Here is an 18,000-nt window from a genome sequence, read left to right as displayed (position 1 = left end):
GGCACGAAGCCTCCAGTGATGATCCATGGTACGAAGCCTCCAGTGATGATCCATGGCAAGAAGCCTCCAGTGATGATCCATGGCACGAAGCCTCCAGTGATGATCCATGGCAAGAAGCCTCCAGTGATGATCCATGGCAAGACGCCTCCAGTGATGATCCATGGCACGAAGCCTCCAGTGATGATCCATGGCACGAAGCCACCAGTGAGGAGTCATGGCACGAAGCCTGCAACCAGGGTTCCCGGTCCGGAGTCTCCAGCGACGGTCTCCAGTCCGGAGTCTCCAGCGACGATCCCCAGTCCGGAGCCTCCAGCGACGGTCCCCAGTCCGGACCCTCCAGGGACGGTCCCCAGTCCGGAGCCTCCAACGACGGTCTCCAGTCCGGAGCCTCCAGCGACGGTCCCCAGTCCGGAGCCTCCAACGACGGCCTCCAGTCCGGAGCCTCCAGCGACGATCCCCAGTCCGGACCCTCCAGGGACGGTCCCCAGTCCGGAGCCTCCAGCGACGGCCTCCAGTCCGGAGCCTCCAGCGACGGCCTCCAGCCCGGAGCCTCCAGCGACCCGGAGCCTCCAGCGACGGCCTCCAGTCCGGAGCCTCCAGTCTGAAGCCTCCAGCGACGGTCCCCAGTCCGAAGCCGCCAGCGAGGGTCCCCTGTCCGGGGCCCGCAGCCAGGGTCCCCAGTCCGGGGCCTGCAACGAGGGTCCCCAGTCCGGGGTCGGCGGCAAGGGTCCCCGCACCAGAGGCACCACCTAAGTGGGGGGAGCCAGAAGCGGAGGGGGGTCTACGTCCCGCACCAGAGCCACCGCCGTAAAGGAAGCCGTAAAGGGGTACTGTCACGCCCTGGCCATAGAGAGGCTTTTATTCTCTATTTTTGGTTAGGCCAGGGTGTGACGAGGGTGGGCACTCTAGTTTCTTCATTTCTATGTTTTTCTATTTCTTTGTGTTTGGCCGGGTGCGGTTCTCAATCAGAGGCAGCTGTCTATCGCTGTCTCTGATTGGGAATCATACTTAGGCAGCCTTTCCCACCTGCGTTTTGTGGGTAGTTGTTTTCTGTATAGTTTAGTATCCTTACAGAACTGTTCGTTTTTCTCTTTGTTATTTTTGTTCTAGTGTTCTGATTTAATAAAATATCATGAACACGTACCACGCTGCGCTTTGGTCCACTCCTTCTTCATCAGACGAGCGTGACAACGCACAAGATACTGATAGTTTCCCTGTGTAGTTGTTCGTAATATCATTAAATATTGTAGTACAAAATATGTGATACATGTTTAATTATGCTACTACACGTAAATACATCACTGTAAAAGGACTAGTGGAGAGAATACTACAGACACAGTGGAATCATTGAACAAAATATGAAATTTATATGAAATACAATAAAATCACAACATAGGGTTCTTTGAATCAAAGCAACAAAAAAAATGCTACAAAAAAGAAACAACTTTTAAAGGTCAACTGCAGTGTTCCTCACCTGGCTTACTGTAAAAAGCAAAACAAAAGATTGATTACTGTACTTCTATATTTCCATCAACCCTGTCTTGTGGATTTGGCCACAGGTTCTCATCCACATCACAATGGATATTTTCATTAGCCAAACATCTTGGGAAGAATCTTTGGGCATGGCGAATCCAGGCCTGACACTGGTCTGCCGTGATGTCATTGCATGCGTCATCCATGGCCTGGAGAAGGGTGGCTTGTTCGTGAGGGCCCCTATCATATACCTTCCACCATGTGGAGAAAAAATCCTCAATCGGGTTAAGGAAAGGAGAGTATGGGGGTAAGTACAGGGTGGTAAATTGTGGATGGGCCTGAAACCATGCTTGCACCATTTGAGCATGGTGGAACCTGACATTATCCCACACAATGACATAGGTCATGCCATCAGCTCTACAGACCTGATTTAGCTAATCAAGGAAGGTTACATTCGAACAGTGAATCATGTGGCTGCCTGCAACTCAATATATAGAGTATATAGAGTAGAGAGCTTTAGATGTTGTTCGACCAAACATTAGAACGGGCAAGATGCGTAATCTAAGCAACTTTGACCGCGGTATGATTGTTGATGCTACACATGGTGATTCCAGCATCTCAGAAACAGCTGCCTTCCTGGGATTTATACGCACTACAGTCTCTAGAGTATACAGAGAATGGTGCGATAAACAAAACACATTCAGTGAGAGGCAGTTCTGTGGGCAAAACACCTTGTTAATGAGAGAGGTCAGAGGACAATGTCCAGACTCATTCAAGCTAACAGAAAGGCCACAAATGCTCAAATAACAGTTGTTTAAAACAGTGGTGTGCAGAAGGGGATCTCTTAACGTACAACACTGTGAATAATTCAGGCTGTTGTGGATGCAAAAGGGGGTCCTACCCAGTACTAGATAGGTGTACCTAATAAAATGGCCGGTTAGTGTACAGTAATGTCAAATCTGAAAACATGGTCTGGAAAAGTGGTACATGTTGGGAAAGAAACAGTGTCTGATAAAGAATGATGATGAAATATTACATCCATAGATAATGTAGTCCAATGTTCCACGGTAATTGGTGTCAATGGATGCAAGATGCAATAGATGGTATAAAATACAGTATATACATATGAGATGAGAAATGCAAGATATGTAAACATTATTAAAGTGGCATTATTAAAGTGACTACTGATCCATTTATTAAAGTGGCCAATGATATCAAGTCTGTATGTAGGCAGCAGCATCTCTGTGTTAGTGATGGCTGTTTAACAGTCTAATGGCCTTGAGATAGAAGCTGTTTTTCAGTCTCTCAGTCCCAGCTTTGATGCACCTGTACTGACCTTGCCTTCTGGATGGTAACGGGGTGAACAGGCAATGGCTCGGGTGGTTGTTGTCCTTGATGATCTTTTTGGCCTTCCTGTGACATCGGGTGCTGTAGGTGTCCTGGAGCGCAGGTAGTTTGCCCCAGGTGATGCGTTGTGCAGACCGCACCACCCTCTGGAGAGCCTTGCGGTTGTGGGCGGTGCAGTTGCCATACCAGGCGGTGACACACCCCGACAGGATGCTCTCAATTGTGCATCTGTAAAAGTATGTGAGGGTTTTCGTTGTGAATTCATGGTCAGATTTGCCTAAGGGAGGGCGGGGGAGGGACTTGTATGCATCGCAGAAGTTAGAGTAGCAGTGATCCAGTGTATTGCCTGCACGAGTGCTACAATCAATATGCTGATAGAATTTAGGTAGCCTTGTTCTCAAATTTGCTTTGTTAAAATCCCCAGCTACAATAAATGCAGCCTCAGGATATATGGTTTCCAGTTTGCATAGAGTCCAATGAAGTTCCTTGAGGGCCGCGTCGTGGTATCGGCTTGAGGGGGGGATATACACGGCTGTGACAATAACCAACAAGAATTCTCATGGGCGATAATATTTTGGGATTTGATTGTGATTAATTCTAGGTCAGGTGAACAAAAGGACTTGAGTTCCTGTATGTTGTTACGATTACACCATGAGTCGTTAATCATGAAGCATACCCCCCCGCCCTTCTTCTTCTCAGAGAGATGTTTATTTCTGTCGGCTGTACCGACTCCAACAACATATCCCGAGAGAGCCATGTTTCCATGACATAGAGTATGTTACAATCCCTGATATCTCTCTGGAAAGCAACCCGTGCCCTAATTTTGTCTACCTTGTTATCTAGAGACTGGACATTGTCGAGTAATATACTCGGAAGCAGTGGGTGGTGTGCATGCCTCCAAAGTCTGACCAGGAGCCCGCTTCGTCTACCTCTTCTGCGGCGACGTTGTTTTGGGTCGGCCTCTGGAATCAGATCACACGCCCTGGGTGGTGGTGCGAACAAAGGATCCGCTTCGGGAAAGTTGTATTCCGGGTCGTAATGTTGGTAAGTTGACGTCGCTCTGATATCCAATAGTTCTTCCCGGCTGTATGTAATAACACTTAAGATTTTCTGGGCTAACAATGCAAGAAATAATACATTAAAAAACAAAATATTGTATAGTTTCCTAAGGACTAGAAGCGAGGCGACCCTCTCTGTCGGCGCCATCTTGCTACTAGTTGAACTACAGTACATGAAGTTCACTATTCCCCAACATTGGTATGCACATGGCATGGGATGTGTGTGCGTGCACGTCCGATGTGTGTGTGTTGGATTTGATGAGATGAGTCGAGGACTGAGCTCAGTCCTATGTGGGCCTTACAGTACAGCTAATCCCTGACTCTGGTTCCAACTCACTGACTGTCTGCATCTCTCTCACTCGCTAAGTCTCTCTCTCTCTCTCTACAGCAGTGGTTCTTAACCTTGTTGGAGGTACTGAACCCCACCAGTTTCATATGCGCATTCACCGAACCCTTCTTAATTGGAAAAATAAAATATGATTTTTTCAAATTCAAAACATAGGTATATATTTTACTGGTGCACAAAATGAACCGTGCATCAACATCAACACCGTGTGTTCAAAGAACAAAATCATCAAAACATGATTTTCAAACAAAAACATAATAATGAATATTTACTGCAAATCAGTTTGACTTCTGCTGTTGCCTTTCAGAGACCAGTTCAGAAATGCGCGGCTTCACCTTGGCAAGTGCCACTCTCATGTCATTTTCGCAACAAAGTCTGTTCCTTTTCTTCGTTTTTATGTCCAGTATCCTCGAAAATGATTGCTCGCAAAGATATGTTGTAACAAACGGTATGAAAATCTCCAGAGCTTTCTTAGCAATAACAGGGTACGTTACCATTTGTTGACACCAAAACATTGAAAGTGTTGTTGTTCTGAAGAGTTGCTGTTGAACCTGGCTCTGCTGAATTTCAATGATTTCATCGAGGTATTCATCATTGACATCTGTTGTCTCAACACTAAACGTGAACGGCTGTCTCACCCATGCTGGATATGACTCTCTTGTAGGGAAGTATCCTTCGAGAGACTTTGCAAGCTCATCTAAGTGCGTGGAAATTGCTTGCTTCAGTTCCACGGGTACAGAAATGTCTCCGATTCCAGATACATCTTCGATCTTACTTACACAGTCGTCCAGCAGGGGAAAGTTTGCGAAGTTATCGTTCTCTGTTCGTCGTTTCCATAACGGTAGCATTTTTTGAAAAGCCTTCAGGTTTTCCTCTGCTTCGATGATGTTGACTCCACCGCCCTGCATCTTTTGATTGAGATGATTGAGAGCTGCGAAGATATCAGCCATGTACACTAAAATGAGAATGAACTCAGAATTTTTGAAGCAATCTGCATGACAATGTTGGTGCTCTTGCAAAAACAGGGATAATTCCACACGCACGGCAAAAACACGATTCAGCACCTGTCCCCGGGATAACCACCGAACGTTAGAATGGTACAGAAGTACCTCGAATTCAGAGCCCATTTCTTTACACAGCTCACTGAAGATGCGGTGCCTCAGAGCACTAGTTCGCACATAGTTCACGCATTCCACTACAATTTTTAATACTTCTGCCAGTTTTGGAGGCAAGGTTTTTGTTGCCAACGCATGCCTGTGCAGAATACAATGCGTAACAATGATGTGTGGTGCATCGGCTTTCACTAGCGCACCAAAACCAGACTTTCTTCCCAGCATGACTGGAGCTCCGTCCGAACAAACTGCAGAAACCATATCCCACGAAAGATTGTTGTCTTTGAAGAAGTCATCCACAAGTTTCTTCACGTCGGCTGCCTTAGTTGTTGTTGTAAGAGGCTTACAAAATAAAAAATCTTCCTTTATCACGTTGTCTTTCACATAGCGCACGAATACAGCAAGCTGGCTTAGATTGGAAACGTCTGTGGTCTCGTCGAGTTGAAGGCTGAATTTTGCCGGGCTTGAAATCAGATCTGCAACTACTTGAGCCAAGATGTCTTTGCTCATGTCCTCTATTCTGTCGCTGATGGTGTCATTTGAAAGAGGAATTTGGGATAACTTAACTTCAGCCTCTTTTCCCAGCATGATATTTGCCATCTTCAACACAGCTGGTTTTATAAGTGTTTCACCAATGGTGTGTGGTTTGCCCTGCTTTGCGATCAGGTAAGCAACTCCGTACGATCCTGTGAGGATCGGTTTGTTGATGGGTACAAAGCCGAGAACAGGCAGAGTAGCCTTTTCATCAAATCTGTCTCTCTTCACCTTGAATTCAGCGAGCGTTGTGTTCTTGTATTTTCCATCTCCATGCAGCTTAATAAGGAAGTGTTCTCTTAGTTTTGCCGGTGCTAGACTAGAATTGCTCGACTTGGCATTGCAAATCATGCAGTTAGGACGCTGACTCCCATCACGTTCCGTTATACATGTGAATCCATATTGTACATATTCGTCCAACCACTTTCTTTTTTTGCTCGACATAGTAAGTATGAAGGGATTAAAATATTAAGAAAGAAATCACAAGACGTACCATCACGACAGTCACAAGTCGACTACTGAGCGCACCAAATTCCCTGCAGCACAGATAGGCCAAGCGATGTAGCGTGATCACCTGCAGCCAATGATGGCCAAGCGGGGCGTGTCATCACGAATCATATGAGTCGGATGTGTGTCTTGACCTCCGCCGAACCCCTGAGACTGACTCACCGAACCCCTGGGGTTCGATCGAACCCAGGTTAAGAACCACTGCTCTACACCTATTTCTCTTTCTCTATAGCTCTCTCTCTCTACACACCTCTATCTTTCTCTCTCTCTCTTTCCATCTCTTTCTGTCTCTCTTTCTCTCTTCGAAACCCAAGTCCCCAATTGAGCAGTGGAGGCTCCTCAGAGGAGGAAGGGACCGTCCTCCTCAGTGAATTTCATAAAAATAAAAATGGTAAAATGTGTCCTTTTTAAGTAAAACTATGCTAAATATAACCACGTCAACAAATAATGTATTACAGTTTTCCCAATTGTTAACACAAGTTTGCTGAAGCTACATCTCATGTAGTCAAAACTCTAAACACAAAATACAAAACAGTTAGCCAATTTCCCCAAACCCCACAGACCTCTTGCAAAATGAAACACAGCAATCAAAATCATGTACTCCCTGCTCAAAAATAGAACTCTGCCTACAAATGAGACACCCACACACATCAAATTAATCTAACTTAGTGACAACCCGAGATCGCACTAATGTGACATGTTCAAAACACTAATATGAGAACCTATTTCAGTGTAAAGACTAAGATGTTCTTGTTATACTGTATATTGTTTGTGTGTACTCAAACAAGAAAAGAACACAAATTTAAAAAATGTGGTTTTATATTTCAACATGACTCAGTACATGTCAAACAGCATACTGTAAGCACACAGTAAGATTGCAAAAATACAGTAAATATATGTTGCATATGCAAAGGAAGAAAAACAGGCCTATACTGTACTGTATGTCAGGTCAACTGTACGGAATAGAAACAAATAACTGTCGAAATACAGTAAAATCGAAATCATAAATCAAGAAACAAATACTCCATTGCGAAAACAAAATCAGTCATGTCTGTTGTTTAGGTCCAGCCACAGTTTTTCATCAACATCACAGGCGATATTCTCCTTGGTCAGACAGCGGGGGAAATATATTCTGGCATGACGCATCCACCCCTGACAGGAGTCTGCTGGAACGTCACCACAGGCCATTGCCTGGAGATGGGCCATATGTTCATGGGGTTTGTGATCATACACCTTCCACCGCCATGCTAAAAACAACTCCTTAATGGGGTTGAGAAATGGGGAATATGGTGGGAGATGTAAACCAGTAAACCTGGGATGGTCATGGAACCAGTTGTGGACCTGAGCAGCCCGTTGTCTCAAATTAGAACATACATTTGATACTCAGGATCACCTGGCTCTCTTTGCTCTGGCTGAAAAATATTGTCATGTAAGGTGTTCAGGAAATTAAAGAAATGGGCAGTGTTGTATGGTCCTAGGGTGGCATGGCGGGGGAGGACCCCATTGTGGCGCATAGCTGCGCATATGGTGACATTTCCCCCGCGCTGGCCAGGTACCTCAATGATGGCGCGTTGACCAATGATGTTCCTTCCTCTCCTCCTCATCTGTGCTAAATTGAATCCAGCCTCATCTATGAATCATAGTTCCTAGGGGATGGGACTTGCATCCAACTCCATGATTCTCTGAAATGACAGTAAATACTGTAATTGATGTGTAGTAAAGTTCACTGGCAACATCAATGAGTCTCTAAAGTTTCAAGAGAGTAATACTAGTACATTACCTACTTGCACATATCGTGCCGTTTATCCTTCGCTCTTTGGGAATTCATTTCAAATGGGTCTCTGTGGATCTGCTTCCTCCGAAGACAGTGTTTCTTAAGGATGGTTATAAGCTCACTCTGATGTTATCGAATACGGCAGTGTTTTCAATAATCTGTTGTTCTGTAAATAGACGCGTTCGACAAAAACAAAATAGCATCCAGTACAGTAAACACTACAGAAATACAGTATACAAGATAAACATGTTACAAAGTCGTATAGCTCCCAATGTTATGCATACAGAAAAAACATGAAACATTTACTTTGTTTCCCCTTACAGTATGTATTGGAATCTACAGTCTTTACTGTGCTTTGCGTTGTACTATTGTCAAGTAATAAAGGTAGTAGATGGGTATGTACTGCAGACATTGGACCTGTTCTCATCATGGAACGTCCAGATGATGGATGCTATGGTGAAGCTGCTCCGATTGGGCTGCACTCTCTGCCCAGTCTCTCTCAAGGTCAAAGCATGGTTGACCACAAGGTCCACCACAGTCGCCCGATTTTCATCAGAGATTACTCTCCTTGTTCTTGGTCTTCCTCCACCTCCACCTCTACCTCTACCTCTACCTCTACCTCTACCTCTACCTCTACCTCTACCTCCACCTCCACCTCCACCTCCACCTCCACCTCTACCTCTACCTCTACCTCTACCTCCACCTCCACCTCCACCTCCACCTCCACCTCCACCTCCACCTCCCACTCCACCTCCACCTCCACCTCCACCTCCACCTCCACCTCCACCTCCACCTCCACCTCCACCTCCACCTCCACCTCCACCTCTACCTCTCTCTGCCAAATTTGCTTCTATTGTTCTCCAAACACAGGAGTTCTCCCCTGTGGCCTTTGTATCCATAGCAAAGGTCTGATCGCAAAGTGAACATTTACACATTTAGTGTTTGCACGTGAAAAGTGAAAGTGATGAATTGGTCATTGAGCCTGGCTTGTTGAACAGTGTTGCTTTTCATTTGAACACATGATATTTTAGTTGTGAAGGTTGTGCCAACGGTAGAGAATTGTGTGTTGTGTTTTGCCAAATGTTTGTTATAGAATTGCAATCTGAGTGTAAAGCAAAACATGTGCCAGTAGTACTGCAGATTGGCTGTATGGTTCAGCCAAATGAGTTACAGGTTTGGGTCATTGTGCCTCATGGGCCAGTTTTAGTGTGTAAACAATTGGGAAGAACTGTAAAACACACTATGTTGCACTGTCTGCACTGTCTGTCACCTGTGTCGAGATACAACTGAATGCTCCAAAGTCTCATAATTATTGCAGAACTTAAGATTTCGCTGCACAAATGCCATAACACGGACAAACACACAGGGGTTTTAGCACCATCATAGAAGACACTCTCTGGCGCAGAGCGGGCCGGTGTCTGGAGAAGACTTTAATCAGATGAGAGTGCATTACCCTGCTCTCCTTCTTCAGCCTCGTCTCAGAGCAAAACATATTATATTTGACAAAAATCCATACCACTCCATTTGGTGTGATATGTTACTTTATGATAGATTTCAATATTTTATCCTTTTAGTATGATCTATTACGTTCGACTGCTTTAGTTTGATATGTTACGTTTGGTATGGTTACATAAGACAGTAGGATACTTAAGGCAAAGACTAAAAAAGGGTGGTTGGAGGGTGGTTGGTTGCACATGACGTCTACTGTTACAAACCCAAAGGTTGCATGTTTGAATCTCATCACGGACAACTTTTGCTAATTAGCAACTTTGCAACTACTTACTACTTTTTAGCTACTATGCAACTACTTAGCATGTTAGCTAATACGTCTCCTAACCCTAACCTTAGCCCCTAACCTATTGTAGCATATCATACTTAAGAAGTCGAATGTAGCATATCACAATAAAGCAGTCGAATGTAATATATCGCTAAACAGGTTAAAGCAAACTGGTGCAATCAAGATGTACGATACACTACGTCCTACAATTCGTAATATATTGTGTGACTGCAATTACATTTGTAGGCCAATGTCATTTAACCTAATGTAAAGTAACATATCATACTAAATGGAGTGGCATGGATTTGACAAAAATATAATACGTTTTGCTCTGAGACCAGTTTGCTCTCTCTCTCTCTTCCCCCTGTAAGACAGTATCATGTGATAACACAAGTACTCTACTCCTCTAACCGCTTTCTCTCTTTATTTCTCTCTCTCTCTCTGGCCTCACCCATTATCATCCAACTACTACGCACTATTCACAATGATTATATCTACTACACGGAGGGAAAGGAGAGAGAGACTAAGAGATGAGAGAGAGTCCCTCATTCACTGTGCTATCTATCTCTCCTTAGACAAGGGACAGAAGGGTTGAGAAAGAGAGAACTCCCTTGAGAAGCCTGTACAGCCTCACTAGGCCAATGCAATCTACTTGTGAATCTGTGGGCCTGGTGACAGGACATCTGCTCCTTTCTGCATTGATTAGTTTGCCTGGTCAGATAAACCTGGAAGATGATGTAACAGTGAGGACAAATGTGGGATCATGTATGAAACGTCAAAATCAAATCAAATTTGATTTGTCACATACACATGGTTAGCAGATGTCAATGTGAGTGTAGCGAAATGCTTGTGCTTCTAGTTTCGACAGTTCAGTAATATCTAACAAGTAATGTCTTTATTCTTTTGGAACTTTTGTGAGTGTAATGTTTACTGATCATGTTTTATTGTTTATTTAACTGTTGTACTTCATTTGCTTTGGCAATGTTAAAATATGTTTCCCATGCCAATATATCCCTTGAATAGAATTGAGAGAGAGAGAGAGAGAGAGAGAGAGAGAGAGAGAGAGAGAGAGAGAGAGAGAGAGAGAGAGAGAGAGAGAGAGAGAGAGAGAGAGAGAGAGAGAGGAGCACAGATGATAAGCTTCTGCTAAAGATGTTCCCTCCTGTCCCGACTAGTCCAAGTGATTAATGACATTCTCTCTCTCTCTCTCTCTCTCTCTCTCTCTCTCTCTCTCTCTCTTCTCTGTTTTAGCACAGTGGACACTGCCTCTCTGAGTGTAGTTGGAGTGAGCTATGGTGGTTTGGGTGTATAAGGCTGCCATCTAGAGGTGCAGTAATTGTAAGAACACAATTGTTATTCAGGACCATCTTTCTCTCCAAAATATCCACCCAGAATTTTAGATGTATCGCACACACACACACACACACACACACACACACACACACACACACACACACACACACACACACACACACACACACACACACACACACACACACACACACACACACACACACACACACACACACACACACACCCTCCCCCATACATCCATAACAGAATAAATACTCCCCCCTCCACTCTCTCTCTGAAATATATATGAATACACTTCCCACATTGCTTTTCCCAAAACAACTTTTCTCTTTCCTCTCTCTACTTTATTCTGTGTTTCCAGACTGAGTCCCTAAGTAGGAAGTAGCTCCCAAAGTTCCTGTGGGGTTCTGGGAATCAGCTCTGTGTAACATTTTTTATTTATTTAACCTTTATTTAACTAGGCAAGTCAGTTAAGAACAAATTCTTATTTACAATGACGGCCTACACCTGCCAAACCCGGATGACGCTGGGCCAATTGTGCGCCGCCCTATGGGACTCCCAATCACGGACGGTTGTGATACAGCCTGGAATCAAATCAGGGTGTCTGTAGTGATGCCTTTAGCACTGAGATGCGGTGCTAAAGGCCTTAGACCGCTGCGCCACTTGGGAGCCCAACATGAATAGTAACGTCATTTCCTGGACGTCTGTTGTAGTGTTGTCTTATGGATACAAGAGACAGAGTAGAACTCATTTTAATTGTGTTAGAAGTGCTCCATAAACAGTGACTTTCTTTCTATTGACCACATGGAGGTGCTATAAAACCCCACCTAAATCAGGTCCTAACTGCAGAGCCTATCACTGGATAGAGGGTGCATCTCAAAAGTCTAAATTGGCTTCCTCTCCTCCTCTCCTTGTCTCCCCTTCTCCCCTTCGTATGCATTGAAGGAGACAGAATAGACGAAAGCAGCATAACAATGTTTACCTATCAGGTGTTTGCCCCAAACAGAACAAATCTTCCATATGGGTGCAAAGGAATGAGAGAAGATGAGGAGAGGAGGAGAGGAAGCCAATTTAGACTATTGATACGCACCCAGAGTTCACCAAAAGGCCACCAACTCTTCCGTAGATAGATAGTGTTATTAAGTCAGCTAATTGCGCATCGTAAACCAACACAACACGTAAACACATGAGCCAAAACGCTACGATGATCAATGAACACATTGATCTTTTCTGGGCTTTTCTAGTAGCCCCATCCTCATTATGAGGTATCGTTCATTTTGACTAATTTTGCAATTAAACACAAGGACACCTCGGAAAATGGAATATCATTCCGGGCATGTTTATGAGTTTGGCAAAGAGGTTCAGCTGGCTTAACTCTGGTTGCTAAATCTCTTTCTGCTGTAGCCAACTTTGTGGCATGTCAACAACAAAGAATTCTGCCCGAGCAGAAACAGAACGCTACCTTTTATAGCTTAGCTACACTCCTGAGTCTTAAATGATCAAATGATCATCTTCAACGTTTCTCGACATTGAATGAGAACAGTCAGCTGTCAAGGTAAAGGAGTTTATGGCAGTGTGTGAGTTACACAGTAAACCTGCTCCTCCTTCTATTGATCCTAATGATCCACTGTATTAGCCTACAGACCCTATCTGTCTTTACCTGGGGACACAGTTATGACAGCTGATAGGAGTTACGTGACAGAGAGGTAGAGAGACTAGGAAGGAAGATAGACAGACAGAAATCGACCTACGGCGAGAGAACAGGCTGGACAGAAAGAGACACAGAGAAACAGACAGAAGGAGGTATACAGATACAAAGGGAGGAAGAGAGAGACCGAGAAGAAAAGAGCGATAGAACAAGACAGCAAGAGAGTGAGAGAGAGAGAAAGAGAGAGAGAGAGAGCGAGAGACACAGAGAGAAGCAAGTCTGTATTCTAGACTACAGACAACCAGTGAGGGGACCAGGAGGTGTAACAAGGAGACAGTTGTACCCCGTCTACAGAGCTCTGATTAGCAGGCTGGGTCACCCTCTACGGAGGAGACTGGAAGTCAGTGGAGGGGAACCAGATAGGCCAGTGGTGCAGGATATGTCAGTGCACCATGGAGGCCCACAGAGACAGACTCCAGAGTGTGTGTCCCCCCAAGGTGTTGTCTCACTCCATCGAGCGGATCCTGAGGAGAACACCGTGTCTGGATGGGGAGGAGAGGGGGGGCGGAGGAGAGGAGGAGAGAGGGAGCATGGCGGGAGAGACGGGGTCTGTGTGTGTGAAGACCACCGCTGAGCAAGAGCCTAAAGTCAACAGATGCCCAGGTGTGTTTAGTCAGTGGTTCCAAAGGCTCGGTTTGTTGGAGCACGCTGTGGATTTGATTAACTGTATGATGTGCTTTTGATCAAAATATCTGCTAAATGACCTTATTAGTAGCAGTAGAAAACTTGAATTCCCAAAATACAAGTGGGAACTCATTTGAATGAAGCAAGATCAATAGATAAGGACATTACGTATTCAATAGTGTAGATTGTGTTTCTTGTGCTACAGCCTTCTAAACTGTAGAGTTTAACTCGGAGTTTGGAAACAGAGTGAGTAAATGGCATTGTAACAGTGTTGAATGAGGAAAGGGTGCTTTATATTTTATTTGAAGAAGGTTTAAGTTTGTTCTGGCTAAGTGTTTCTATACTCTCCGGTGTCCTTAAGCTCAGTCACTGCAGAGGCAAGAGTCAGAGGTTGTTTTATGGTTTCGTGCTTTTTTTTCTACCCTTTTATATGGTGGTGCTTTGATGTTGATGTTGAAAAATGTCTTGTTCGTGATCCATAAACGCTCAACGCTCCGTCTTTTCTGAAAAGCTTGGGGGAATTGGATTACTGCAAATTCCATTCTGGAGGAACATTAAAGAAAAACGACAATAAACAAAAACAATTATGATTAGAAATACACTTGAGACACAGTCATGGGAATTACTGTATAGCTATGGGTTGTTTTAACCTTCACCTAAGGACAAAAATGTTCCGCAAATGTGTTACCACCTGTATATTTAGTGCACAAATAATAACTTATTTCCTGTCATAACCGTTTCTGTAACTGTCAAGGTCTAATTGTATTTGGATAGTTACCTGTAAATACTGTAGACTAGCTAAACGGCCAAACACATGTACAGAGTTTGCTAAATATCTGCTTTCCATTTCGAAAGCAATAAATTGTGTGTGTGTGTGTGTATGTGTGTATGTTTTGTTTGGAGTAGTGTCACGGAGCAGCAGTCGGCGGGTACGAACCACATTCACCTCGGTCCAGCTAGAGGTGCTAGAGAGGTCCTTCCAGGATAGCCAATACCCTGACATACATTCCAGAGAACTACTGGCCTCCCAAACACAGCTGTCAGAGGCACGAGTACAGGTAAGTACACTACTGTGTGTATTTGCGCGTGTGTGTGTGCGCATGTGTTTGGTTGGTTTCTTGATGGTCTTTTTTTTTGTTATTTTGTTTCTGTACTCTAGCACTTTGAGTTTGAAAGGATACAATGACAATGAGGGTGAAGTGCAGACTGTCAGCTTTCATTTGAGGGTATTTTCATACATATCGGATGAACCATTTAGAAATTATAGAAGCTTTTGTACATAGCCCCCCCATTTTCGGGCTTCAAAAAACATTGCACAGTTTAACATAATGTAGAATAAAGTAATCATTGTTAATATTTGGTCACATATCCTTTGCATGCAATGACTGCTTGAATTCTGCGATGCATCGACATCACCAGACGCTGGGTATCTTCCCTGGTGATGCTCTGCCAGGCCTGTACTGCAGCCATCTTCAGTTCCTGCTTGTTTCGGGGACTTATTGCCTTCAGTCTCCTCTTCAGCATGTAAAATGCATGTTCAATTGGAATCAGATCCGGTGATTGACTCGGCCAGTCAAGGATTTTCCACTTTTTGGCCATCAAAAACCCCTTCGTTGCTCTAGCAGTATGTTTAGGCTCATTGTCTTGTTTCATGATGAAGTGCCGTACAATGAGTTTGGAGGCATTTGGTTTTATCTGAGCAGATAAAATATTTCTGTAGACTTCAGAATTCATTGTTCTACTTCTGTCTGCCGTCACATCATCGATGAAGACAAGTGAGCCTGTTCCACTGGCAGCCATACAGGCCCAAGCCATAACACCCCCTCCACCATGTTCCACTGGCAGCCATACAGGCCCAAGCCATAACACCCCCTCCACCATGTTCCACTGGCAGCCATACAGGCCCAAGCCATAACACCCCCTCCACCATGTTCCACTGGCAGCCATACAGGCCCAAGCCATAACACCCCCTCCACCATGTTTCACTGGCAGCCATACAGGCCCAAGCCATAACACCCCCTCCACCATGTTTCACGGATGAGGTGGTATGCTTTGGATCATGGGCATGTCTTTTTCTTCTCCACACTTTCCTCTTTCCATCACTCTGGTACATGTTAATCTTTGTATCATCTGTCCACAATAGTTTTTTTCCCAGAACTCTTGGGGCTCTTTTAGGTGCTTTTTAGCAAACTGTCATCTCGCCTTTCTGTTCTTCAGGTTTATCAGTGGTTTGCATCTTGTAGTGTACCCTCTGTAGTCCTGCTGGTGTAGTCTTCTACGTATGGTAGACTTTGACACATCTACACCTGCATCCAGGAGAGTGTTTTTAATCTGTTGGTCTGTTGTCAGGGGGGTTTTCTTCACCATAGAGAGTATTCTCCGGTCATCCAATACAGTGGTCTTCCTCAGTCTACCGGGTCTTTTGACATAATTGAGTTCACCGGTTGTTTTTTTCTTGTTAATGATGAACCAAACTGTTGACTTGGGCATGCCCAGGGTTTTTGCAATGTTCCTGATTGATTGATTTTCATTTCTGAGTCTTATGACGGCCAGCTTCATTTGCATCGACACTGCTGTCTTCCTCATGTTGTCACACCCCAACAACAACCTCCAAAGGCAATAGCAAAGTCTAGAATCAATACTATTCATCAACAGCTCTCCTGCATTCACTAACGACACAAATTAATACACCTGCCTAACGACACACATCTGTGAAGCCAATTCAACAAATACTTGTAGTACCTTAAAATGTGTGGACCATGTACAAAAGGTGCTGTCATTTCTAAACGGTTCAACCGATATGTATGACAATACCCTCAAATTAAAGCTGACAGTCTGCACTTCACCCTCATTGTCATTGTATCCTTTCAAACTCAAAGTGCTAGAGTAGAGAACCAAAATAACAAAAAAGTGGTCACTGTCCAATGAATTATGGTGCTCACTGTATCTGCTGTGTGTTGTCATCCTGACCCAGATATGGTTCCAGAACCGCCGGGCCAAGTGGAGGAAGACTGGAGCTCTGGGAGAGAGCAGAGGATTGGACAAACTCTTAGACATCAACCAACAGCCTGAGAGGATAGTGCCGCTTCCTCCCCTGATTGGATCAGTCCAAACCAGGCCACACCCACTACAGCACAAGCTCTTCATCTCCAGGCCACCCTACCATCCCATTGGTGTTTACCAGAACTTCCTGCCCAAGCTCCACCCAGCCCTGGTACCCTACTCTGAGCCCTACCTGCTTCCCCTCCCAGCCCAGTCCTAGTTGACCCCAATGACACACACCATACCTGGACACACACTCAGCTGACAGACACACACACCGGATGTCTTGTATGTCAAATATGTCTGTCCCTGTACATATGTGTTTTCTGTACGTAAAACAATTCTACTCATTCAGAAATTGGCTATTTTCATTAATTTCATACAAAGTATCATAAATAAAGGTCTTCAGTCTGAGCATGATTAGCTGAATCAGGTGTGTTATTGTAGGGCTGGAATGAAACACCTAGTAGCTCTCCAGGACCAGAGTGGGAGAGTTGGAGACACATGTCCCAGACTGATCCTGGGTTCTCTGGGATTCTGAGAAACACTCTGACTCAGTCATCATCATCAGTATTACGTCATTTCCAGAGTCAACCATATAGTTCCTTGAATCTGAGTAGTCCTCTCAAAGGGTAAAGTAGTTTATGTGATATGATATGATTAATAGGACAATGTTCTGGAGTCTTTAAACAATGAACATTTATGGGTGACGATTGCCAAGGAAACCATTATATATTATCATGAGGTATTTATAGTAGAATCTCAATAAACTACATGTAGCCCACACATACGGTGCCAGGGTTTGGGAGAAAGAAAGATAGGGAGAGAGAGAGAGAAATAAAGAGAGAGGGAGAGAGAGAGAGAGAGAGAGAGAGAGAGAGAGAGGGTTATTTCAGATGATATGGGGCCTATAAAAGGGATACTGTGTTGAGATTTCAGATTAGTACTCAATTGATTTATTGCACTCTACATATATGGTACTACCTTATCTTAATTCACCTGGGGTGAATCTGAGGGCAGGGCATGTGTACAGTCATCATCTGAGACACACACACACACACACACACACACACACACACACACACACACACACACACACACACACACACACACACACACACACTACCAGGTGTAGAGTCATCATAAAACAATTGTATAAGATGGTTCAATGTTTCAGTGTTGCAGACAGAAATAGAGTAGATCAGTAGATCTCTGAGAATTATGTTTTTAACAGCAAGTTCTGGAAATGTCATCCCAACTGAACACATGATCATCTACAGTGCCATGCAAAAGTATTCATCCCTCTTGGTGTTTTTCCAATTTTGTTGCATTACAACCTGTAATTTAAATTGATTTTTATTTGGATTTCATTCTGACTTACACA

At 44.2% G+C, this 18,000-nt stretch overlaps 1 protein-coding gene across 1 annotated transcript; it reads left to right on the top strand.

The window, feature by feature from the left end:
* Positions 1–12,997: 12,997 nt before the first annotated feature.
* LOC139533422 (intestine-specific homeobox-like) lies at positions 12,998–17,036 on the top strand. The gene is made up of 3 exons (XM_071331452.1): positions 12,998–13,553; positions 14,481–14,632; positions 16,549–17,036. The coding sequence occupies exons 1-3, from the start codon at positions 13,343–13,345 to the stop codon at positions 16,834–16,836; spliced, it is 651 nt and encodes a 216-aa protein (XP_071187553.1). The 5' UTR covers positions 12,998–13,342; the 3' UTR covers positions 16,837–17,036.
* The last annotated feature ends 964 nt before the right edge of the window (positions 17,037–18,000 follow it).

Source organism: Salvelinus alpinus, chromosome 11, assembly GCF_045679555.1.
Source record: "Salvelinus alpinus chromosome 11, SLU_Salpinus.1, whole genome shotgun sequence".
Classification (NCBI taxonomy): Eukaryota; Metazoa; Chordata; class Actinopteri; order Salmoniformes; family Salmonidae; genus Salvelinus; species Salvelinus alpinus.
The sequence above is the reverse complement of the archived record's forward strand: the minus strand, read 5'-3'. Positions and strand labels throughout refer to the sequence as shown.